Raw genomic sequence first — 27,199 nt, 5'->3', positions numbered from 1 at the left:
CACCACAGTTCAAAAGCATCAATTCTTCGGCACTCAGCTTTCTTCACAGTCCAACTCTCACATCCATACATGACTACTGGAAAAACCATAGCCTTGACTAGACAGACCTTTGTTGGCAAAGTAATGTCTCTGCTTTTCAATATGCTATCTAGGTTGGTCATAACTTTTAAGAACTAACAAAAAGGGGACTAGAATCAACCCAGCATACAGTCAAGTGCTGTAGTATTTTAATCCTATAAGCTAATTACTCAGCAACTATCACAATGGCTAAAGTGTGATACTGGTAATAGAGAAACTGCCAATGCTCAAACAGTTTACGAGGTAGTAGGTTGGAAATACACGACTGCAGAAAAGGGCTGACATCGGAAGAAAGCAAACAGGTATGTAAATGTCACAACAAATCCCCCAGAGGTGAATTTATTTGCCTCACTGAAAAGCTATCTGCAGTGAAACAAAAGCAGAGGAGATTGCTACGTGATATTTAAAAACACTTCCAAACAACAATGATTTTTTTTAAATCCCTGAATTGTTAGTTGGTGGATTTTTCTTACAAAATTAAAAAATGCTGCAAGTCTCTCAGGAAACAACTTCCCATCAATAAAAAGGCTACTTTAGAGGTTTCTGAAACAAAACACTGGAAGTGATTTATAAGTCCTCTGACGTGTTGCCTATGGGTACCCACTCAAGTCATTTAAAAATAGCTCTAGGAAAGAAACATTAAAAAATTTTCTGCATCTTCAGTTAACTGTAACAATTTCATCCTGATGTCTCTCCCATTACCCAAAAGGCAGATAATTAATGTAATAGTCATAATACATTAGAGATGGGTGAAAATACCCTAGTGTTTTCAGCCCTGATACTAGACAAGAATGTAAGTGAAATCTGTTTGGTGGCAATAGATTTCAAATGGAATGAACTCTTGATGAAAGGGAAGAAGTTCCATGTGTTCTACTATTGACTAGGTACCAGGCACCATGCTAAATACCTTTATACATATTATCTTGTTTAATTTTATCACATTCCACAAAATACCAACCCTGAATATTTACTGGAAGGATTGATGCTGAAGTTGAAGCTCCAATACTTTTGGATGTGAAGAGCCAACACATTGGAAAAGACCCTGATGCTGGGAAAAATTGAGGGCAGGAGAAGAAGCGGGCAGCAGAGGATGAGATGGTTGGATAGCATCACTGACTCAATGGACATGAGTTTGAGCAAACTCCAGGAGATAGTGAAGGACAGGGAAGCCTGGCATGCTGCAGTCCATGGGGTCACAAAGAGTCAGACACGACTGAGTCACTGAACAACAACAAAATAATTATAAAGAGTCAAACATAAGCCAAGTTGCAGTCTTAACCAACAAACCCACACAGCTGTCTCCAGGTCTTTCAGTTCCTCTTCCACCTAAGTCCCTCTCCCCAACCAGAGTCAGGAAAAATGCCAACAGCGGGGGCCTGCCAGGATGCCAGCACTGAGGAGGAGGAGAACTCCAGGCCTGAAACAGCCTGCCCCTTCTCTAAAACAGCTTCCACTTGCCCCCAGCATTCACTGATGAGCCGACAGAGAGTTCAGAAGGCAAAAGCCATTGCACAGCATTCACAACTTTCTCTTTTCCTCACATTTAAATATTGATGGCTTTACACACTGGAGAACAAAAGTGCGGTAAGGCTCTCACACCACAGTACAGAACAGGAAGGGGAAATTACTTACTCTCCCAACTTTGCCCAGATAGCCAGCGACACCCGTAGGATGATTTCTGAACCTTCAAAGAAAACTGAATCCCAAATCTTTAAAACTGTATGGTTAGGGAGACACGTAGCGAAGAGAGTCAGAAACCACTGCATCGTGAAGACATTTGTCAGTGGGGGCTCATATCCACCTGAAATAAAACAAACGCTCTACATTTCTGCAGAATTGATGGTGTGCAAGATATGAAAATACCCTCTTTCAATCTCTCAAGTCCACTCAAATACTAGCTTGGCCAAAAAGTTCATTCGGGCTTTCCCATAACATCTTACAGGAAAAACCAAAAGAACTTTTTTTGGCCAACTCAATATGTTATGATATATTTCCTGGCTGCTTTTTTTTAATCTCTCTAAATTCTTATTCTTTCCTTATTTGGATGGGGGTAGGGGGAGAACATAGGTGTGTTTAATAAAAATCGCAATACTATGAACTTCACAAATTCTTTGTGACATTTCAGAAATCTTAACCTAAAATTTAATTTGAGTGTACCTACTGCGGGGCACTGAAAATCAAGGAGGATGCTCTCCCTATCAAAATCAGGATAAAAAGAAAGGATTTTAACCTCTCAAAAGTAAAAGCTGATTTCCAAAACCTCCTAAAGCCTACTTTTATTCAAATGCTGATAAAAATAAAATTGCTCATAAGCAATTACTTGTTTACTTGTTAATTTATCCATAGTCCTCAGACCACAATGGAATTAAGCCAGAAATCAATAACAGAAAGAAAGCTGGAAAATCCCCAAATACTTGGAGATTAGGCAAAGTGACATTTTAAAATATTTTTAACTAAATATTTTAGTTAAAATCCAGTTAGTTAGATCCCAGTTTAGTTAGATCCCAGTTTTAAAGATCTGGGGTCCAGCTCACTTTGAAGTTTCCGAATTCACTAAAACAATAGAGTCCTCTCCCACTCCCCATTATAATTGCATAAGCATATATTTTAATGAGATATAAAAATTTAGATACTAGACTAATCCTTTCTCCAAATTACAGTCAGAAGGTACATTTACCCAAGTACAAGCAAAACAAGATCTGTCCTCCTGTATCCATTTTCTTCCTTCTTACCTACAAACAAAGAAGTATCTTTGTTCACAGGCTAGAATCTAAGGTCACCAAGGCATTTGGGCAAATGTGGAGCCCAGTGAAGTGTGTCTGACTCTGGAAAAGGCCAATCTGGTCTTTCTGGAAGCTTTATGAAATTCTCACTGGTGCACAAGTATACTGCACAGCCAAATTAAATAAGATTACTCAAACTACTTGGAAGAAAATGCTTAGAGACACCTGTGTGTCACTATAATTTCCAGTGTATTTTAATCACAGATGAGGTCCTCAAAACGCTTTCAGATTTTCCCAGATTTAAATTCATGGGTCAGGAACTGACAGCCATTTAAAGAAAACATAGCAAACATTGTGTTTTTGATATCTGGAGAAGCGCAAGCAGTGGGTATGATGACACTACAACCTCGGGTACCTGGGAAGCTGGTGATGCCAACTAGACGGCAGAGACTCAGCTACTTACAGAGCCACCTCAATAAACCCAGTCCCTTCCTTCAGGGCTCAGATTCTACCTGGAGGCCAAGAGAGCCCTTCTCCAGTAAGAACTGGTCCATTTATCTCAAGGAAGTCTAAATATCCTTCACTTCACATGAATGATAAAAGGAGCATTAAACATCTCAGCCCAAAGGACTACTTTTACCTCCTACAACTTTATGAAAATACATAGTCTACTCTCCATAACCTCACTGGTTGAAGCAAAACCACAGGCTTGCCCAAGCTGTACCTGTAGTTCAATTTTAAAGAACTCCTATAGTTTTGATGCCAACTTAGAACAGTTTAACTGATAGCAAGGCACGGATACCATTCTTTACCTGCTGCTGCTGCTAAGTCGCTTCAGTCTTGTCCGACTCTGTGCGACCCCATAGACAGCAGCCCACCAGGCTCCCCAGTCCCTGGGATTCTCCAGGCAAGAACACTGGAGTGGGTTGCCATTTCCTTCTCCAATGCATGAAAGTGAAAAGTGAAAGTGAAGTCGCTCAGTCGTGCCCAACTCTTCGCGACCCCATGGACTGCAGCCCACCAGGCTCCCTCCGTCCATGGGATTTTCCAGGCAAGAGTGCTGGAGTGGGGTGCCATCTCCTTCTCCGATTCTTTACCTAGAGTACAATATATAGTTGGTGAGCTGGTACTGGTGAAGTACTGGGCTCCTGACTGACTTTTTAACCATAACCAGTTAGAGATTTAACATCTGGCCCTCCGTTTGGGTTTTGTTTTTAGTTCTGTTTTTGTTCTCTAGAAATCTATTTCACTGCACCAAGCTCCTACCAAGTGAAATATCTGAAAACATGTTTCACCATTCAAGGTTTAGGCTCATAGGTACAGTGGTATCAGAAAAGTAAACTATTTTCAAAGGTAAAATAGCATCGAATCATCACTACCTCCACTCTCCTTGTTTGCGGTTTTCTGAAGAGTATCCAGGTGCTGAGATAATTCAGGGAGATTCAGTCTCAAGAGGTCTCGGAAGACAGCCATATCCACGGACAGTGCCCGGAGATTGTTGACAAAATAGCTTTCGGGAAGTACCTTGTCAATAAGGTAAATCATAATCTGAGGAAAAAAGATATAGAATAAGATTGCTTCACAAAAACTGCTTGCTATACTAACACATCCTACATAGAACATATTCAAATTGGCAAAAGACAGTTAGCCAAAGCACACCATTCTTTACACGTGTCAGCACCAAATGTTGTGGATTTTCAAGGCTCCTCTCCACTTCAAGGTAAGGAGCAGGTGGCATAACTGTCTAAGTCAGGGGTCCCCAGCCCCAGGGCCATGGACTGGCACCAGCCCTTGGCCAGTTGGGAATCTGGCCACACACAAGGTGAGCAGTGGGAGAGCGAGTGAAGCTTCATCTGCCGCTCCCCATTGTTCATGTTATGGCCTGAACCACCTCCTCTGCCCAAGCCCCATCCATGGAAAAACCGTTTTTCATTAAACCAGTCCCTGCTGCCAAAAAAGGCTGGGGACCACTGGTTTAACTCATTCTGACCCCACATCTGCTGCTGTCTAAAATTTTTAGCTGTGCCACTAGACCTGAGTTCATCCTGGAAGTAGCTGTGATGATATAATCCTCAGCCTCCCTCTGACAAGCCATGGAGCTCAAGCTTTCTCAGCATCCAGCAGAAATCTCAAGGTCAGCTCCTTGATGTCAGCGCAGTTTCATAACCTTAATCTGAAAACTCACAGCTGTCCCATCATGGAACATCCCGACTGCAGTCAATCGCAAGATTCACTGACCATCAACCTGAGTTTTTGAACAATCGATGTCAGCTTTTTGTCCACTTTCTCTCCTGGGACAATGCAACAAATGGTACATTTTTGTTTTGAGCATATGGTGCTTTTAAAATCAGATGAAAGTGAAAGTGAAGTCGCTCAGTCGTGTCCAACTCTTTGTGACCCCATGGACTGCAGCCTACCAGGCTCCTCCGTCCACGGGATTTTCCAGGCAAGAGTGCTGCAGTGGATTGCCATTTCCTTCTCCAGCGGATCTTCCTGACCCAGGGATTGAACCTGGGTCTCCTGCATTGCAGGCAGACGCTTTACCATCTGAGCCACCAGGGAAGCCCCCAAATCAGATGAGATTGCCTCATATTCTTCAAATTACTGTTTTCATCCTAACTTTTCTATTCATGGTCAAGAACCACTGGAAAAACCCAGAAAAATACACCTGAGTTCTATATGTCAATCTCTGGTCCTTTCTCTGTCAGCTTGAATGCTCTGTTAATGCCCTCATCCCTAGAAGACCTACACATTTCCCAGAACACAGGAAAAGCAAAACTAAGAACAAAATCATAGCTGGCCCTATACAGTGGTGGAGAAGTAGGTGTCTCATATTTTTTCACAAAATACTATTTTTTAAAAAAATTATCTCCCAGATCTGCCAAGGGCCCATTTTCCCCTCATCCTCAACTTGTAGCTTCTACTTTCAGGGTCATAGTTTTGACTAAGTCAACAAGGGTGGGAATATCCTCTCAAAAAGGCCTCCCTGCAGCCTATATTACAGGAGTGACCCAGTCCCAGGAATCACTTTAGCTTTCTTACACAGAGACAGAATTTACCCAGTAAATGTATCATCACCCTAGAAATAAGAGCTTAGCAATAAAAGTAAAATATTCAGCTTATGTGGAGGAAGGAAGTCCTTGAGGAGCCAGGCCAGTTCAGGGGGAGGACAGATTTTTAGCAGAGCAGAAGGCTCTGTCAGGGACCTCACACTCTACAGGTAAGAAGAAGAGGAATTGATGGGATCACAAAGACAAAATTTAAAGTAACAGTCTATTATTGTGCTTTTCATTTAGAGTAAGTTATGTAATACCAAGAAAGATTTTTATAAATTATATAAATGAATTTATCAGGTTTTATGAAGATTATAATCCCTCAAAATTATATGAAAACTAGAAAAAAAAATCCAATTATCACAGTAATTCTTCTAACCCAATGAAATTCTCTGTCCAAAGGCATCTCAAGGTCTAACACAAGACATAAGAGCCAGTTACGTTGCCCCACCTACTCCTGTATTTCAAAGAACAAATATTAGATTAAAAAATAATAGGATAAATAATGGCAGTGGAAGGAAGATAGTCTCGTCAACACATGGTGCTGGAACAACCCTACACTCTCCACAAAATGTAACTCAAAAGGGATCATGGACCTAAATGTAAAACACAATACTGTAAAACTCATAGGAGACAAATATAGCCTAGATGACCTTGGATATGGGAATGACTTTTTATATAAAATACCAAAGGCACAATCCATGAAAGAAATACTTGGTAGGCTAGACTTTATTAAAATTTAAAACTTCTGTTCTGTGAAAGACACTGTCAAGAAGATTAGAAGATAAGCCAGAGATTGGGAGAAAATATTTGAAAAGACACATCTGACAAAGAACTGTCACTCAAAATATACAAAGAACTCTTAACACTCAATAATTATAAGAAAACAAGCAACCCAATTTAAAAATGGACCAAAGACCTTGACAGATACCTTACCAAAGAAGATATGCAGATGGCAAATAAGCTATGAAAAGATGCTTCATATCACAGTCATCAGAGAAATTCAAAGTAAAGCAATGAGATACCACTATGCACTTATTACAATGGCCAAAATTTAGAAAGCTGCCAACACCAAATGCTGGCAAGGATATTGAGTAACCAGAGCTCTAGATTTGCTGGTAGGAATGCAAACTGGTAAAGTCACTCTGTAAGACAGTTTAACAGTTTTTTATAAAATTAAGCACACTCTTATCATACAATCCAGCAATCGTACTCCTTGGTATTTAGCAAAAGGAGATGAAAACATATCCACATAGAAATCTGCATGTGGATTTTTATAGCAGCTTTATTCATAATTACCAAAACTTGGAAGCAACCAAGATGTCCTCCAGTAGGTCCAGAAAATGGAATACTATTCATCACTTAAAAGAATTAAGTGTGCGTGCAAGCTGTTGCTTGGTCATATCCAATTCTTTGTAACCCCATAGACTGGGAGCCTGCCAGGTTCCTCTGTCCATGGAATTTTCCAGGCAAGAATACTGGAGTGGGTAGCCATTTCCTACTCCAGGGGATCTTCCTGACCCAGGGACCCAACCAGCATCTCTTATGTCTCCTGCATTGGCAGGGGGTATATGGAAAAATCTCTGTTTCTTCCTCTAAATTTTTATTTCAACCTGAAGTTGCTCCTTAAAATGAAGTATTAAAAAAATAATGGGGAAGCTTCAAATTTTTAAGAAACAGTTAAATCTTTGTTTTTAACTATTTCAAAATTCTGGGCTTTTTTTACTATTTTAAAAACCTAAGTTACTAAGAAAAAACAATAAATGCAAAAAAGCAGGGAAAATGGTTTACCTACTCTGATAAACTATTTATTTCCCTATTAACGAAAACTTACTGAGGCCAAAATAGCCCCTGGAAAAACACTGACATCCAATATTTCCCTTAGCATAGGAGCTGTCTTCAGGAACCCAACCTCCCTCTGCATATTGAATGTCTAACCACAAAATTCCCAAATGATGATGATGTCATTTCATTCCACAGAGTTCATTTTCTTAGAGGCAGAAATATAAATATTCAGTTCCTCAGCTTTGTCTAATTCATCTTTTTATGTGAATTTTTAGTTTCTCAAGCGTCACTGAGATTCATGATTTGATTGGCATGTACATCCCATATCCCAAACCTCTCCACCCTACTCTCTAACCAGAATTGTTCATTTCAGCTTTTCAACGAAACAGTTCTCATTCCATAGTCGTGCAAATTACACCTGGAGAAAAAACGGAGTAAAGCATACAGAATGAGTAAACAAAACTGCTTTTAATAAAAAATGTTCTAAACTCATGTATTTGATTTGCCACTGCCTCCCCCGCTTCCACCCCTAACCCTGTGATACACAAGTAGCTTCAAAGCTGCTTCCTTAAATACATGAATGGAAAGTCTGAGAGGGTGAATACAGATGTCAGGATGGGTTTATAATTAATTCCAACACAATGTGTATAAAACCAAGAGAAAAATGTGTTCATTTTTCCATATGACATTAAGTGAGTTACTGAGACTATCACTAAGGTATACACTATAATTAAACAGAATTGGGAGGAGCGGGACCTTTAAGACAAAGACTAAGTATTTATCCCATTCATCACACAACACTGCAATCAACAACGGTTTCAGGGTTCAAATACGAATTAGCAACCCTATACTACCCCAAGCAAATAAGGCAGTGGCCATCCTCGACACTTGAAATCCTTCATTTCTCATAAAGACTTTTTGTGGTGACTCACTGAGTCATATTCAGACCTACAAGTTTAACTTACTAGCGTCCCATCTCAAAATATTTCCAGAATTTTTTTTTTACTAAAAAAAGGCCCTAGACATCAAAGATTAAAAGATAAGACATATCATTCACTTTCAAAATCTTTCTCCACACAAGCACCTTTCAGCAGACATTCACTTGCAGCCTATTTCCTTCATACCTCACCCCAGATATGAAAGCAAGCTGTTAAGAAGATCCAACCAGGGACTTCCCTGGTTGTCCAGTGGTTAAGACTTCACCTTCCAATGCAAGAGGTGCAGGTTCAGTGCCTAGTGGGGGAGCTAAGATCCCATATGCCTTGGGGCCAAAAAAAAACAAAACATAAAACAGACGCAATACTGTAACAAATTCAATAAAAACTTTAAAAATGTTCAACATCAAAAAAAAGAAGAAGAAGAACCAACCAGAATTAAGTATAACAGATAAGGCAGTTTAGAGCATGACCCCCGCAGTCTATACCTGCTAGTAGTCACACTCTTGTATAAGCCCTTCCCCTTAAACAGGAGCTGGACCTAGTGACTGACTTTGAATAAGTAAAACATGGCAGAAGTTTCTGTGTGACATAGGGAACTCAACCTGGTGCTCTGTGACAACCGAGAGGGGTGGGCTGGGGCGGGAGGTGGGAAGGAGGTCCAAGAAGAAGGGGACATGTGTATGCTTATGCTGATTCCTGTATGGCAGAAATCAACACAACACTGTAAAGCAATTATTCTCCAATTAAAAATAAATTTAAAAAAAATAAAACATGGCAAAAATGATGGGCTGTTACTTCTAATTCTAGGCTGCACATCTGTCAATAGTCCCCTCTGACTTGCTCCTTCTCTTTTACTCTCTTGCTCACTCCAAGGAATGCCAGCCACCATGCTGCACAACGGAAAGGCCCACAGAGCAGAGAACAATATCCAGCAAAAAACTGAGGCCCTCAGTCCAACCATCTGTGGGGAATAAATCTTAGCAAGGATCACATGAATGAACTTGGAAGCCAGTGCTCTTCCCACTCAACTGAGCCTTCGGATGAGACTGAAGCCCTAGCTGAGAGTTTGAATGCCATGATCATGTGACCCCCAAGCCAGCTAAGCTGTGCCCAGATTCCTGACTCAAAGAAATGTCATACACATTTGCTGTCTGAAGCAACTGAAGCTATGCAGCACTGGGTAATCAATATAAGTAATACTGAACTTGGTTTAAAAATATGATGTCTCAGGGATTTCTCTGGTGGTCCAGTGTAAGACTCCGAGCTCCCAACACAGGGAACATGGATTCAATACCTGGTTGGGGAAGTAAGATCCCACATGCTCCACAACAGAGAGAGAGAAAGAAAGATCTGTTCCCCCACCTTCATCCTCAAAAAGCCATATATATATATATATGGCTGGAGACGGAAATGGCAACCCACTCCAGTATTCTTGCCTGGAGAATTCTGTGGACAGAGGGGCCTAGTGGGCTACAGTCTATGGGGTTGCAGAGAGTCGGACATGACTAAGCAACTAACACACACACATATATATGTCCTTATATGTCTCATAAGGGAGCTAAAAACATAATCATTCTCCTCAAATTTGGTAGCTACAGGAGTTCGTCCTGTGACCAGGCTTTAACTTGGGAAAATCATGGATAATTAGAAAGATACAGTAAAAACTTTGGAAGGAGGTGGGGCATCAGGGAAGAGAAATCACAGCTCCAGTATTTCACGCTCTGAAGAATTTCAGTTGCTTTCTTCAAAGTCTGATACTCACTTTCAGAGCATCACCTTCGTTGCCTTCCACCACTTCCAGAATCAGTGCAGCCAGGATGTTAAAGCCTTGGCAATACCCGACATTCTTGTTCCATCGGGCATAAGCCAGAAGGACGCGCTTCAACACGACCCTATCCTGCTCGGCCTCCTGGCCACAGTATGAACTGCAGCCTGTGCGGTGAAGATCCTAAAACAAGAGGGGAAACAATACTTTTTAAAATAACTCCTTATGCTCTCTCTAAAAGAAAAAAAAAGAAAAACTTTCGTTTTTTCTTTGTCTTAGCATTAAGTCAGATTATCAAAATGGATTTTAGTTTTTAAAATATATAAGCAACTTATATACATAGACCAAAGCTTGTATCTTTTAGTTTTCTAATATGCTAAGGCATTTTCAAGGGGAATTTCAGTCAGGCAAATTTTCTACCACAAGTATTTCCAGAGTTAACACAAAAAGGCCCTCAGAATTAACAAATATAACATTAGCCTTTCAAATAAATTGACAGTTTATTTTAATGATACATCTAAAATAAAACAAGTCATTTCAACACACGTATAATAGATACTAACATTAACATATATATATATTAGCTATCAAAACTCCAAACAGTATTCAGGAGTAAAATGCAACCAGTACCAAAAAGACACAGAAAAATCATTCTGTCCAAGTTGTTTTATAAACATGTATAAAAGAACAGAAACATTTGCTGTGCTTTAATATATAATGAAGGCAATACCTATAATTATCAAGTAGAGACTATGATTTTCAGGACATATTCATTTTAGTGACATATGCAATCAGCGAGAAAAAAAAAGATTCTCTTAAGAACATGATTCTTATAAAACATGCACTGCCTTAACTCACCACTTAAATAGAAAGAAAGTATTTCAAATATGGAATACTTCATCTCTAGGGAACACATACTGAAATTCCAAACAAACAGCTCAAATGTGCATAATACAGAGGCTTTTCAAGCATCTTACAGTACAAAATTTCATTTTTTTGGAAACTTGTCTGAAACACACCAAGTAAGATGAAAATATAGCTCTTTTTAGTTAGTACTTGCTCCTGAAAAAAAAATTTTTTTCAAATCTGCCAAAACATTAGCTAACTTCTGGTGACCAAACTTTACATGAAACAACTTTCCTTTTAAAACCTCAGCTTAGCATCACATGTAATGTACTCATATAAAATAAAAAGCATGCCCTAGAGGCTTATGTAAGAGAAGAATAATGGGATTAAATCAAATCAGCATCTTTGGCTTTTGGTGCCAGACTCTAATCAACAGTAATAATCCAGGTAGGTGAACCTCAGCTGCCTCCACAGCTGGCCTGAACATTCAACCATCTGGTGTAAAGTAAACCCATCAGTCAATTTAACTATCTTCATAAAATGACAGTTTAGAAATTATCAAAATCCTAATAACTGCCCAATTATTCTAATATTAAATAGGCTTAACTAAATTTCTCAGTGACTTTGATGTAAAAATCCAGTTAAAAGCACTGACCCATGCTAAACAGAAAAGGAACTTCAATTTCCTATCATGCAAGCAAAATCATGCAAGCAAAATCAGAATGGAAACATTTTCTTCTTACTAGCAACATGCAGATGTGCAAAGCCAAGGCATCAACAAATTCCCCCATTTTAAAAAGTTGTTAACTAATGAAATTAGGAAGCAGGAAATACACAGACATTCATAAGGCTTGATCCTCTGTCCAGAACGCATCTGGTTCTTAGAAATCTTCCAAGTTAAGACAATGAGCCAAACTCAGAGGTATTACCTTAACTATCTGAATTCCCATCGAGTCATCATCAGGATTACTCCTCTCATTGAAAGTGAAACGCATGGTTTTGTCCCAGTCAATGGCTATACTGTGCAAATAATGATCTGCCAAGGTCAACCAAACCTAAAATAGTAATAAAGAAGAATGCTAAAGTAAAATACACAATTTCATCTTTCTTTATTAGTCAATACTGATTGCATCCAGCAAGAAAATGAAAACTGTTACTAGAAGAGATATAGCCTACATGTAGAAAACTAAGAACCTCACTGAAAAGTCTGCTGTACTAAATTGTACCAATTAGGGGCTTTTATTTATTCTTTCAATTAATATTTATTGAGTTCCTACTATGTACCAAGTAACAATTCAGCCATTAAGGATATTGTTAAGAAAATAAAAACATCAAATTTTATTTCAGTTCAGTAGAATAGCTAGATTATTTTGCTGTTGTTGTATAGTTTCTCAGTAATGCTTGACTCTTTTGAAACCCCATAATGTGTAGCCCGCAAGCCTCCTCTGTCCATAGGATTTTCTAGGCAAGACTACTGTAGTGGGTTCAGTTCAGTTCAGTCACTCAGTCTTGTCCGACTCTTTGCGAGCCCATGGACTGCAGCATGCCAGGCCTCCCTGTCCATCACCAACTCCTGGAGTTCACTCAAACTCACGTCCATTGAGTCAATGATGCCATCCAACCATCTCATCCTCTGTCATCCCCTTCTCCTCCTGCCTTCAATCTTTCCCAGCATCAGGGTATTTTCAAATGAGTCAGTTCTTCACATCAGGTAGCCAAAGTATAGGAGCTTCAGCATCAGTCCTTCCAATGAATATTCAGGACTGATTTCCTTTAGAATGAACTGACTGGATCTCCTTGCAGTCCAAGGGACTCTCAAGAATCTGCTCCAACACCATAGTTCAAAAGCATCAATTTTTCAGCGCTCAGCTTTCTTTATAGCTCAACTCTCACATCCATATATGACCACTGGAAAAACCACAGCTTTGACTAGACCTTTGAGGGCAAAGTAATGTCTCTGCTTTTTAATATGCTATCTAGGTTGGTCATAGCTTTTCTTCCAAGGAGCAAGCGTCTTTTAATTTCATGGCTGTAGTCACCCTCTGCAGTGATTTTGGAGCCCCCAAAAATAAAGTCTGTCATTGTTTCCACTGTTTCCAAATCTATTTGCCATGAAGTGATGGAACCAGATGCCATGATCTTCGTTTTCTGAATGTTGAGTTTTAAGCCAATTTTTTCACTTTCCTCTTTCACTTTCATCAAGAGGCTCTTTAATTCTTCTTTTGCTTTCTGCCATAAGGGTTGTGTCATCTGCATATATGAGGTTATTGATATTTCTCCCAGCAATCTTGATTCCAGCTTGTGCTTCTTCCAGCCCAGCGTTTCTCATGATGTACTCTGCACATAAGTTAAATAAGCAGAGTGACAATATACAGCCTTAATACACTCCTTTCCCCATTGGAACCAGTCTGTTGTTCCATGTCCAGTTTGAACTGTTGCTTCCTGACCTGCATACAGATTTCTCAAGAGGCAGGTCAGGTGGTCTGGTATTCCCATCTCTCTCAGAATTTTCTACAGTTTGTTGTGATCCACACAGTCAAAGGCTTTGGCATGGTCAATAAAGCAGAAGTAGATGTTTTTCTGGAATTCTCTTGCTTTTTTGATGATCCAATAGATGTTGGCAATTTGATCTCTGGTTCCTCTGCCTTTTCTAAAACCAGCTTGAACATCTGGAATTTCACGGTTCATGTACTGTTGAAGCTTGGATTGGAGAATTTTGAGTATTAATTTACTAGCATGTGAGATGACAGCAGTTGTGCCATAGTCTGAGCATTCTTTGGCATTGCCTTTCTTTGGGATTGGAATGAAAACTGACCTTTTCCAGTCCTGTGGCCACTGCTGAGTTTTCCAAATTTGCTGGCATATTGAGTGCAGCACTTTCACAGCATCATCTTTGAGGATTTGAAATAGCTCCACTGGAATTCCATCACCTCCACTAGCTTTGTTCATAGTGATGCTTCCTAAGGCCCACTTGACTTCGCATTCCAGGATGTCTGGCTCTAGGTGAGCGATCATATCATCGTGATTATCTGGACCGTGAAGATCTTTTTTGTACAGTTCTTCTGTGTATTCTTGCCACTTCTTCTTAATATCTTCTGCTTCTGTTAGATCCATACCATTTCTGTCCTTTATTGTGCCCATCTTTGCATGAAATGTTCCCTTGGTATCTCTAATTTTCTTAAAGAGATCTTTAGTCTTTCCCATTCTGTTGTTTATTGGAGTGGGTAGCCATTCCCTATCCCAAAGTATCTTATGAGCTTGTTATACTGGGCTCCAGATTACTCTCTATGCTTGCACAAGAGCTCCTTGGGCATCCATGGAGAGAGAGGGGGGTGGAGTGTGTCTTTGTTTGTGTATGTGTGTGCACACTCAGTCATGTCTGACTCTGCAGCTCCATGCAGAATGGGCCTGTTTTCACCTCTGCATTCCAACCATCCCTCTCTAACACACACAAGAAAACTGACAGATCAGTCAGTCAGTCAGTTCAGTCGCTCAGTCGTGTCTGACTCTTTGGGACCCCATGAATCGCAGCACGCCAGGCCTCCCTGTCCATCACCATCTCCATGGGTTCCCATAAGGAATAATTATTTTAAAGGAATCACTAGATACCTTTACTCCTTTCATTACCTTATCCAGAAAAGTTGCTTTATAATGCCATTTTTCATGTACACTTTGAGGAACTCTCAATGTTCAAATTCTAAGAGTATTAAGATTAGCTTATAATATGAACAAGCTTATTTACAAAACAGGTTCACAGACTTTGAAAACAAACTTATGGTTACCAAGGGGGAAATGTGAGGGATTAACATATACACAGTACTATATATAAAACAGATAATCAACAAGGACCTACTGTACAGCACAGGGAACTCTACTCAATATTCTGTGGTGACCTATATGGAAAGAGAATCTGAAATGGAATGGATATATGGATGTGTACAACTGAATCACTTTGCTGTACACATGAAGCTAATACAGCATTGTAAATCAATTATACTCCAATATATAAAAAGATTAAGTTTTAAAAAAGAAATGGGAATTGTGGTTGCCAAATGGGGGAGGGGCAAGGATGGATAAGAAGTTTGGGATTGCTGCTAAGTCACTTCAGTCATGTCCGACTCTGTGCGACCCCATCCCTGGGATTGGGGTCCACCAGGCTCCCCCGTCCCTGGGATTCTCCAGGCAAGAACACTGGAGTGGGCTGCCATTTCCTTCTCCAACGCGTGAAAGTGAAAAGTGAAAGTGAAGTCGCTCAGTCGTGCCCAGCTCTAGTGACCCCATGGACTGCAGCTCACCAGGCTCCTCTGTCCATGGGATTTTCCAGGCAAGAGCACTGGAGTGGGGTGCCATTGCCTTCTCCGATTATATGTAGAATGGATAAACAAACAACAAGGTCCTACTGTGTAGCACAGGGAACTATACTCATTATTCTAGACAAAGGCAACTCAATATTCCCTGATAAACCATAGTGGAAAAGAATATGAAAAAGAAATATATAACTGAATCACTCTGCTGTACGGTGGAAATTAATACAACATTGTAAATCAACTATACTTCAATAAAAATTTTTAAAAAGGGGGAGAAGCTAGGTTTACAAATAAATAGCTGAGATTTTGACTATCAACAGGCCAACAACTATCAACAGTCCAGTTTTGACTTTTGAACATGACTTAGCAGGACTAATACTGATTAATATCTCTAGCCAGACCTCTCTCCTAAGCATCACAATCGTATGTGCAAATATACACTTGATATCTTCAATTTAGACATCCAACAGGCCTCATAACCTTAACATATCCAAAACCAATCATCTAACCAACTGTCACCCCCAACTATATAGATACACACACACACATGCACACACACACGCACGCTCGTCCCCTCTGGGAAAATAGTAACTCTACCCTTTCAGAAGCTCAAGTCAGTCCTGAAGTTTTTGATGACATTGCTCTTACACTTTATATTCAATCTACTAGGAATTCAAGTCAACTCAGCCTTCAAAATATATCTAGAATCTTATCCCTTCTCTCCATCTCCACTACCAAAACCCTGATCAACTCTTGCCTGAATTATTGCAAGCTTCCTACTGCTCTCTCTCTGCTGTTGCCCTCACATTCTCAAGTTAGTGGTCAGAATGGTCCATTTAAAATATAAGTCATACCATGTTATTCCCCTTCTCAAAACTTTCCAACGCTTCTCATCTCACACTGGGCAAAAGTCCTCCTATGGCCTGTAAGGTCCTACAAGATCTGCCATTCCCCTAAGGCCATCACAGTACCTCTATGACCCACCCCCCACTGCTTTCCCCTTTGTCCTCTGTGCTTCAGCCACCCCGGCCTCTTACTTCTGCTTGGATACTCCTGAGATGCTCTCACCTGAGGATGTTTTCTGTTTGGAGTACTCTTCCACCAGGTAGCTACGTGGCCACCTGCTCACTTCTTTAAGGGCCCTATTCAAATGTTACCTTGCCATTTAAAATGCTACCTCCTTATCTCCATTCCCCTACACTCTCCTTACTTCTTTCTTTGCTTTATTTTTATGTATGGCACTTAGCATCATCTGAAATACTTTATATTATATTCATAATAAAGTCTACAAGGATAAAAATTTTGGTCTGTTGGGGTTTTTTCCCCACTGCTGTATCCCCAGTACCTACAGAAAGTACCTGGCATAGAATAATCAATAAATACTTATTGAATTAATGAATAATGAAGAGGGACAGATTTCAAATTACTAAATCTAGAATATTCTTTTTGACATTCCAGACACTTTAAAGAGAGACAGAGTGATGGCCCTTTTGCATTTTAGCCATCCACATCCTCCTCACCTTTCTCCTCCATTCCTTCGGTATTCCTGTTGATAGTCTGGCAACTGCCTTTAGAGCATCGTACCACTAGAAATAAAGAAGAAACACTGTCAGAGTGATAATATTGACCTGGTTAAGCACTTTTCAACCTTTTTTTCCATCTTGACATTTGTAGAATATGATAATATTTATACAGAACACTGGGGTAAATGTTCCGAGCTTCCTTCAGCCAGGTTATGTCTGGTCTAAGGGCCATGACTACCCCAAACTCCTCCACTTAGGCCCCCTTAACACACCTGTTACCTACTTGCAATGCATGCACACAAGGGTTGGGAAGCTCTGGTTGGGAAATCAACACCTGTGTGATAGATTCAGAATAAGCAGTTGGTTTTTAAATTTTTTTCCCACACTTGAACCATTAACAGAAAGTACAAAATTTTTCACTGAAAGTATAAATCCAGGCCACTTATAGCTTCACAAGTTATTTCATCCATAATTTTAAAAACTGACTCATCTTATGCATATCCAAGCACATGCTAATCTTTCCACTTTGAGAATATATCTCAGTGTACCTTGTTCAGTTCAATTCAGTTCAGTACCTTGTAGTTATTTTTGAAACTAAAGGTATTTTTGAAACTAAAAATAAAATTACCTGCTGAAAGCCATTTTGACCTAAAGATGGCTCAAGAGTGAACTTCAACTTTGTGTCAACTCCTAAAATAAAAAGACATAAATAACAGTTATCTAGGGAGAAAATACACTATATCAAAAATAAAAGTAAAAATTAACCTTATACTACTAGGTCATCATAAAACTTTTAAAACACTTATTTTTTTACTAGATTACAATCTTATTAATTGTTAATTTTGTTAAAAGAAAAAGAATATTAATTATTAAAATAGAGAAACATCCTATGGTAATAGAATGGAACTTATCCATAGAATGGTGGTTCCACAGATGTCTGGTGCTGTGCAAAAACAAAAAGTGACACATGGGCTTGCAGCCATACAGACTTCCATTCAGCTTTGGTTCCTACAATCAAACAAATTACTTAACCTGAGTTTCAATTCTCCATCCTTAAAATGAAGATAAAGCCTATCTCAGTTAGTTGTTGCAGTGATTAACTGTAAATCACTTAGTACAGTATAATTAATATTTATGAAATATGGGAAGAAAATTCTTTACTTACAGAATTTGTTTTTTAGGACAGTTGCATTGGCTATTTCTATTAAGGAAAATTCAGTGAAATATCAAAAGGTATAAAAAATAATGTCATTGCCTTCCCACTTGTGGAATAATCCATATTTTAAAATTCTGTCATGATAGACTTATTCATTAAAGATATGTATATTTAGATTACAAGCTAAGAATATAACTGAACCCCAATTCCAAGTTATCTACAACCTTAGATAAACTTCTTTGACTCAAATCTCAAATCTACAGAATAGAAGCAAATAAAGAGGAAAATGTATAAAGACCATATGCTATATTCATATTGGACTTTCTTATTATTGAGATGAAATTACATGACAATTTTTATTCCCACTTAAATGATATAAAAAATAATGTAACCAAATCTGAGAATTCTATATATTCTTTTTTATAATTTCAAAATGACATTTTAAGCCCATTTTAAACTTAATAACTCAAGGACCAAGATAAACCAAAAATTATCAATAGCACTGTTTTACAATTTACAATTGTCATTTATGATGACATTTTTGCTTCTAAGATGTTGAATGGCAGATTAAGCATACTGAAACCTCTCCACAACTCCCACTACTTAGGGAACAATCTTTCTTTAGAATCTGGTATATAGATAGGAACATACTTAAAAATTTGTAAAATTATAATGATAAAATAGACATGTCTTTTTAAAAGCATATATGGAGTCAAGAAGCTGAAAAGAGATGCGTCTGATTTACTCAAGCCCATGACAGTATGAAGATGCCTTTCTTGGAGTCCTAGAAAGTACTATGTATACAAGAGTTTGGTCCTAGATTTCTAGATCCTAGATTGCCCTGATCATTCTTTTCAGAGCTTCCCAGCCAAAAGGATACACTGTCTAGATAGATAAGATTTTCTTCTTTGAAGGTATATTATGTATCTTGATGGATTCTCATTACTCGGAGATGATTTAAATGAAGTTTTGCCTCAGTGTGCAATGATACGACGGGCGATAAGAGTGCCTCCAGCTGGAGCCATGATTTTAAGACAAGATAAAACCTCTTGATGAGGTTGCTGTCCAGATGCACGGTGCTGAATAGAAGCGTGTTTAGTAATGACATTTGCTTGATAACATAACAAAGACCAGAAAATTAGGTCCCATGCTCTTATCTCAACCAATCTAAAATCTTATGATTCCCCGCATGTACAACCAAATATGCTCCCTTGACTTTATCAGAAGTACCTGCTGGGCATCGTGCCCATCGCCTTGCCGAGCTGACACCCGGTTGGGGTTAGTCAAAACCATAACTATTTTCTCACGATCAAAAATGAGTCACAGGATTCCCCTGGAATTGATCATTCGCCGCCCGCATGCAAAAGCTGAAATCAGGTCATTTCTACCTCTTTTCTTCTAACTGAATAAGGAAGGGGAGTAGGTTTGTGTTTCATCTGGTAATCACTGGATATTCTGGATTCAGGAACACAAAACACTTAACGTGGGAAGGAGTTTTTTCTTTTTTCTTTAAGGCTAAAGAAAGACTGTGAATAACTACTACAGTCTTTGCAACTAGACACTTCCTTGGGGAGAAAAACAAAGAAACCACGAGGTTCAGAAAGGGAATAACGCGTTCCACCCTTTGGGGCTTAGCGCCTTGATTCTCTCTGCAGCCTCAGGATAGCAGGTCCCCAAAGGCGCAGGGAGACGGAGTGGAGGGAGGAGGGGGTTCGGAGAGGACAAACCCACCTGGAAGCCAGCTGGTGCCACCCTGGCGACAAGTGGGCACTAAGCACGGGTCCAGGCACAGCCGGCTCCCTCTGCGGCCACTCCTAACCACGAAGCCTTATGCCCAGGGGCCTGAGCACGCCAGGGCTGGGCTCATAAAACCCCCAGGGAGGAATGCCGGGTGATGGAGCAGGCGCGGAGTTATGCAGCCTGGAGATGCAGGGATGTGTAAACACAGGCTGACAGCAGAAAGGGCCTAGCCTAACACAGGCAGCTCACTCGGTCTTTGCCTACAGAAAGGATCTCTACTTTGCAGGAGTATTTCCTGCCTGCGCTCCACCCGGAGGCTCCTGGTGATATGATCCCGACACTCACCAAGCAGGGACGCTCAAGAAAATGCACCCGATTTTTTTTCCTTCGTGGTCACTACCTTTCCCTCTGACTCCAAGTATCAAACCTGTGCCTTTCTCCGCCTCCCACACCTCCTTTAAGGTGTGGCTTCTTGTGCGTCCGAAGCACAATTGGTTGCGCGGCCTCTGACAGCCCAGGCAGCCGCCAGCACTTCCCCGAGCGCACCAACAGCCAGCAGCTCCGGGCACAAGCCAGGGCTGGACCACTCACAGGCCGCGGGGTGGCGGCGCGCAGGCAGCCGACGAGAGCAGCCTCCTCCGCGCCTAGGGAGGCCGCTGCCCCGGCCAGGCCTGGGGTCCTCGCTTTTCCCTCCCAGGCCGACCCAGCCCCGCCTGCGCCCAGCCGCGGCACCCAGCACCCGCCGGCCGGCAGGTGATCCTGGGCCTAGCGGAGTCTCAGCTAAGGCAAAGGCACCAGCGCCGGGGACGCCACGCTACTCTCCAATGCTCCCCTCTGCCGCCCCGGGTCCTCACCCGGCTCCAGGGTGCAGAGCAGCCGGGGCGCGGTCCGAGAAATGCAGCTGCGCTTCTTGAGCACATTGCTCAGGATGGTGCCCACGCCGCCACCACCGCCGCCGCTGCCACCACCCTGCCGCTTCAGGCATCTCCCTCCACGTCTCAGGGAGCCGGTCAGCTTGTCCTGCCGCATCCGAGAGCGCCCTGGGATCCCGCACTCCGCCTGGGTTCCCGCCGCTCCACTGGCGTAGCGGCTTGGCGCGCACGGGGGGCTTGGTGAGATCGCTTAGTCGAGGGTCCCTGGGAAGCAGCGAGAATGCTCGGGGATAGAGGGACCCGGGGAGAACCGTGGGAGCTGCCAGAGAGTGGGGCAGCAGGCAAGCATCTGCAGTGCGGAGCCAGCCAGGCTGAGGCTTGGAGAGGGCTTGGGGCGGGGAGGAGGGCGGGAACGATCGAGTGCTCGGAGACGGAGGCGGCGCTCCCGCCCCCAATCCCGGCATCACCGTGCGCAGGCGGGGCAGCCTTAGCTCCCCAACGCCTGGCAGGCTCCCGGCACCTGCGTGGGGAGCTGCGGAGCACCCCTAGCCCCGGCGCGGGCGGCTGAGCAACGGCGAGACCAGGAGCAGTGACAGAGATCTCCGTGCTTCTCCCAAGATCTGAGACGCTGGAGGGAGCACCAAAGGGAGCCGATCTCAGGCGCAGAACACCAGCGAGTAGCTGGTGGATGGTGAAGCACCAGCTTCATCCCAAATTGTGTCAAACCCTTTCCCGGCATCTTAGAGGGGCACGGGAAGCACGTTAAAAGTATTATTATCATTATTAGTAGTATTATATATTAATATTATTAATGTACAGATGCTGTATGTTAATTATATATTAATATATAATATTATTATAATAATGGCTGTTTCTTTTGGAAGAGTGGAATTAAAAATAAAACTGTTCCTCTTAAAAGCAGGGTGTTTTAAAGTGGCTCCTCCATCTCTCCAGCCAGAGACTTCAGTAGTCAGAACTACTAGCAATAATTACTGCTGTTTTTAAGTCATTCATAAACTAGGGCATTCCGACATTCTCCAATGGATATTAATCATAAAGGTGAATGAGTCATAAGAAAGGAAAGGATGTGGAGGGAAATACGAAGATATTTGTATATATATATATTTAGAAAAGGCACAACAGATAGATTAAAAAAAATAGTATTTATATGGAAGAGAACAATGTAGAAGAGAGAGAAATAGAAAACAGATTTCTCTGGATGTACCTTATGCAGTTTGGAATCTGGAATAACATTGATATTATTAATGGTTATTAATAGTATTATTATTAATTCATTATAGTAATAATATTAATAAATCAAACAAAAAGGAAACTCTAAAATTTATAAATGAATAGAAACACATGAACCTAATTCAATATCCTTTTGATGGCAGAAGAACCCAGAAAAAAATAAGTTGCTTTAGAGTATAGTATTATGCTTGTAGAATGGTGGTATACCTTTTAAGAGCAAATAGAACTACAAAGAAATCTTAAATGTCATTCTGTAGCATTATTGTTATTAAAAATATTGGTTTTTTTAATTCTTATGTACACTATAGAAAACCTAAATAAATGATGCTAATGTCAAAAGGAACCAAGGTGTTTTCAATGTAACAAAAAACTGTACAAAGAAATCAAGTTTTTTAATCCTGCAACAGTATGTCTTAAATGGAAATAATGTATGAACTCATCTTTTTTCTTTTCAAAAATACATATAAAGCCACTGAATAGGTTTAGAACTAAGAGCCACCCAGCATCACTGAATAACCCTAGCACCCAGAATTTGGTCTCTAAAACTCATTCCCCACCAAAAGGAATCAGGGTTCCTTTAGAAACATCTTGATAAACAAAGGAAGAAAGGCAGTGCTTCAAGACTAACTGAGTCATGTCAAAAAGACATGAGAGCCACACAAACAGGATACTATTGGCCTATTTGGAACATTTTGAGCATCAAAAACAATGGTTGCTAATGGACAGATGAATGGATAAAAAAAGATGTGGTATATATACACAATGGAATACTACTCAGCCATAAGAAAGAATGAAATAACATTCTTTTACAGCAACATAGATGGGCCTAGATGTCATCATGCTAAGTGAAGTAAGTCAGAAGTGAAGTAAGTCGCTCAGTTGCATCCAACTCTTTGCGACCCCATGGACTATACAGTCCATGGAATTCTCCAGGCCAGAATACTGGAGTGGGTAGCCTTTCCCTTCTCCAGGGGATCTTCCCCACCTAGGTCTCTCACATCGCAAGCAGATTCTTTACCAGCGGAGCCACAAGGGAAGTTAAGTCAGAAAAAGACGAATACCATATGATATCACTAACGTGAGGAATCCAGAACATGACACAAATGAACTCATTCACAAAACAGAAACAGACTCACAGACAGAGAAAACAAACTTAACAGTTTCCAAAAGAGAACGGGGGTGGAAGAGGGGTAAATCGGGAGCCTAGGATTAGCAAATACAAACCACTGTATATAAAATAAACAACAAGGCACATCTGCATAGCATGGGGAACTATATTCAATATTCTGTAATAAACCGTAATGGAAAACAATATGAAAAGTCTATATATATGTAAGTGAATTAGTTTGCTATACACCAGAAACGCGCCCAACATTGTAAATCAACTATGCGTGCTCAGTCCCTCAGTCAGTCTGACTCTTTGCAACCCCATGGACTGTGGCCTGCAAGGCTCCTCTGTCCATGGGATTCTCCAGGCAAGCATTTTGGAGTGGGTTGCCATTTCCTTCTCCAGAGGATCTTCCAAACCCAGGGACTGAACCTGTGCCTCCTGCACTGCAGGCAAATTCTTTACCACTGAGCCCCCTGGGAAGCCCATCTGATGTTTGACGTTAGCCAGTTTTTTAGAGGGCAACACAATCCCCTGGGTGAAGATGGTATTGAATACCCATAGTTACAGGAAGAAAACTGGAAGGAGAAAGAAAGTCTAGCTGGGAAGTGGACACATGGTCTAGTTTTCCAGAAGTCTCATATGCTCAAACCACAGAGGGGTTATGTTCTCTTTTAACACGAAAGGCTACTCATACTCAGGTGTTAGCACTGGGCCAGCAGGAAAGACAGCCTCACCAGCCAAGAGGAGGAGAAATGGACGCTGCTCTGCAACTCTGCCTCCAGGCTAGAGAGGAGGGCATCTAGGCCTGGCTGACATCCACCACTCAGACCATCCCACACCCTTTGGCTCAGACTCCACGTTCACCAAGCAAACTTTTGATTGCATTTGGCCTCATGTAGAGACTTTGCCACCGAGGAGAGAACACACTGACCAGTTAACAGCAGTCAATATCCCTGAGTTCACTCAATTCTCAGTGAATTGAAGAAATCATATCTCTAGGCTGCCAAAGCTCGAGTATAGACCTCAGACTGCCAGCTCACCCCGATATGTCATGGCCTCTGAAATTCTTCAGTTACAGCATTTCTCTTACTGTTAGTGACAGGGGCTTGTTTACCTTCAAGATCAAAATCTTATTACACTTAGATTTATTACAAGGAAAAACTCTTAAAAAAAAAAGTTTCTTGAAAATTTCTCATCCTAAACTACATAGAAGTTGACACACAAAAAAAATTTAAGAGTTTCTACTATTAAAGCAATACATAATGAAGGAATCAAATAATATTATTTTGTTTACATGGGAGAGGAAAGCCAAGACTGCCAACTTTTGTAGTAAACAGATAATTAAGCACTAAAATACAATGCTCTAAAAACAGTCACAGCACAAGCCTAGCATTATATTTATTGTATGACTCATAGTTTCTTATTCGTGTCTGGAATATTGTTTTCTAGAAGCAAAAGATAAAGATGTCATCTGAAGTCAACTCGCAGAGGAAACAATGCCAACATGAACTCAGCTGGAGGATCTTAGCTGGTGAGATTTCCACCCAAAGCCAACTTACCATCACTCTTCACTAACTGAGTGATTTTTCCTAATCAAATAATATCTGTGAATTCACGTTTGGGCAAATCAGCCTTTGGCATAGTCCAGAGCAGTTATGATTTAAGCTGAATTTAGGAAAACCAAAAACTTCACATTGGATAAGAATCTGTTCCTGGCTTGCCAAAGAAAATGAGCACTTGAGGAAATACTCTGAACATCTCAGAGTCCAATACCCATAGTATATCCCCAGAGACGCAAGCTCCAGGCCAAAACAAGAAAGTAGGGATCATTCAGCTAGTTGTGCATCTCCAGGCCTACATGCTGGCAGTGACGCTTTCTTGAGAGCATATGACTCCTTTAATGGAAAAAGGAGACAAGTTAGCAGGAAAAGCAAGTCCAACATTTTTAAGAAATAAAAGCCAAGTCCCCCGGGGCTTCCAGAAGAGAATCAGGTCTGGGGTTTCTGTGATTCCCAAATGCTGCTATTTTTAACAGGTAAATCTTAAAAGAAAAAGGGCCTATGTGTTTATCTCTGGGGACTGAACAGAGCAAGTAGTGAGTTACCAAGAGAAAAAGCTCTGAAAACCTGAAGCAAAGAGAGAGGAAGCAAAGGGAGTTGGCCCACTCTGAGGAGGTGGCTTGAATTCATCCTCCTGGCTTCACTTCTCTCTGGCAGCTGTGCTCAAGCTCACAAGTGTTTGAGAGTTAGAAGAGATGGTCCAGACATCAGGCCCAGCGCTGTCCTTCATCAGGCAGGAGATAGTATGTCTTCTGTTGTTGTTTAGTTGCTAAGTTGTGTCTGACCCTTTTGTGACCCCATGCACTGTAGCCCGCCAGGCATCTCTGTCTATGAGATTTCCTAGGTAAGAATACTGGAGTGGGTTGCCATTTCCTTATCCAGAAGGAAATCTGCCTGTGTGGCACGCAGATTCTTTATCACTGAGCCACCTGGCAAGTCTGGTATGTCTTTGCATTTGTGCTAATGAAAAGGGTGGTGGTCCAGGAGGATCCTGGATGTTGTGGAGCAGCTGGGCCTGTGGGCTACAAATACTGAATCCATGTGCTGCAGCTACTGAAACCCATGTGCCTAGAGTCCCTGCTCCACAACAAGAGAAGCCACTGCAATGAGAAGCCCGTGCACCGCAACAGAGTAGCCCCCACTCACCACACCTGGAGAAAGCCCAAGCACACCAATGAAGGTCTGCTGCTGCTAGGTCACTTCAGTCGTGTTCGACTCTGTGAGACCCCACAGATGGCAGCCCATCAGGCTTCCCCATCCCTGGGATTCTCCAGGCAAGAACACTGGAGTGGGTAGTGCAGCCAAAAATAAATAATTTTTTAAAATAATAATAACAGAAATGGATTCAACACCACTTAAGGAAGGTTTATGTTGACCATATAAGACATCTTTAATTTCTGTTATTCATTCATTCATTAGTGAAAAGTTATTCCTCAATTGCTGTGGGAAAAGCATTGTGCTATGGCCTCTAGGAAATAAAAAGTTTGAATTCAGTATGTTCTATACCTTCAAGAAGCTTAAATTTACTGAGGGACAGACAAAGCAGGTAGTAACAGGACAGTGTGAAAGGTTCATTGCAAATACTTTGCAAAAAAAAAATATATATTGCTAGGATTTTTGTCAAAGAGTGTTCTGCCTATGTTTTCCCCTAGGAGTTTTATGGTATTCAGTCTTACATTTAGGTCTTCAATCCATTTTATTTTTGTATATGATGTTAGACAATGTATATGATGTTCTAATTTCATTTTTTTACATGCCCAGTTTTCCCAGCACCATGCTGTTTTGGTTGCTCTAGCTTTATAGTATACTGCAAAGTCAGGGAGCATGATTATAGCAAATATAATAAATATAAGTGGAATATAACCTTTAAAAATTGTGAACCACTATACTGTACATCTGTAACTTATATAATATTATACATCCCCTATAATTCAATTAAAAATTAATTAGTATGCAAGTACTTGGAGGGATACCATTATCTCTATTCCTTCTAAGTATCAGACATTCCAGTGTTTTCCCAGGGCTTCATTTTATTGAACTATTAAATTTCACCTGAAAGCAGGCTAAAAGGACAAAGCTCATCTCTGCTCTTCTCATAATTGTGATATTCAGCCTTTTATTTGCACATCAAGAGTAGAACTCAGACCAATCACTTTAGAAGATAAAATCATGGTTCAACCTGGTCACAACTGGACTATTTAGTTAAGATTTCCCAACCTTTAAACCAAACTATTCTGAGATTCTTTTTGATCCAGTTGAGGGATATGAAAGGAGAGGTTTCCCATACCTATTGATGTGTATTAGTTCAGCTTAGAAATATATGTTCCTAGAGAGAAAAAAGGAAATAATATGCTTTAAAAACAACATGCTTAACTTTGATGGTAATGCTATGCTGCTAAGTCACTTCAGTCATGTCCGACTCTGCAACCCCATAGAGAGCAGCCCACCAGGCTCCCCCGTCCCTGGGATTCTCCAGGCAAGAACACTGGAGT

At 40.8% G+C, this 27,199-nt stretch overlaps 1 protein-coding gene and 1 non-coding gene across 4 annotated transcripts in view; both read right to left on the bottom strand.

Annotated features, from left to right (window-relative positions):
- The window catches only part of TBC1D30 (TBC1 domain family member 30), a 96,972-nt gene that overhangs the window by 34,500 nt on the left and 35,273 nt on the right, over window positions 1-27,199 (bottom strand). For all 3 annotated transcript variants that reach the window (XM_040233379.1, XM_040233381.1, XM_040233378.1), the window contains exons 3-8: window positions 17,647-17,708; window positions 17,016-17,081; window positions 12,118-12,243; window positions 10,340-10,525; window positions 4,181-4,349; window positions 1,711-1,879 (exon numbers count right to left, since the gene is read on the bottom strand). In XM_040233379.1, coding sequence (XP_040089313.1) covers window positions 1,711-1,879; window positions 4,181-4,349; window positions 10,340-10,525; window positions 12,118-12,243; window positions 17,016-17,081; window positions 17,647-17,708 — 778 coding nt within the window. The remainder of the gene's footprint in view (window positions 1-1,710; window positions 1,880-4,180; window positions 4,350-10,339; window positions 10,526-12,117; window positions 12,244-17,015; window positions 17,082-17,646; window positions 17,709-27,199) is intronic.
- TRNAC-GCA lies at window positions 5,291-5,363 on the bottom strand. The gene has a single exon. It is a non-coding gene; the product is annotated as a tRNA-Cys (tRNA).

The sequence above is a fragment of the Oryx dammah genome, unplaced genomic scaffold, assembly GCF_014754425.2.
Source record: "Oryx dammah isolate SB20612 unplaced genomic scaffold, SCBI_Odam_1.1 HiC_scaffold_29, whole genome shotgun sequence".
Taxonomy (NCBI): Eukaryota; Metazoa; Chordata; class Mammalia; order Artiodactyla; family Bovidae; genus Oryx; species Oryx dammah.
The sequence above is the reverse complement of the archived record's forward strand: the minus strand, read 5'-3'. Positions and strand labels throughout refer to the sequence as shown.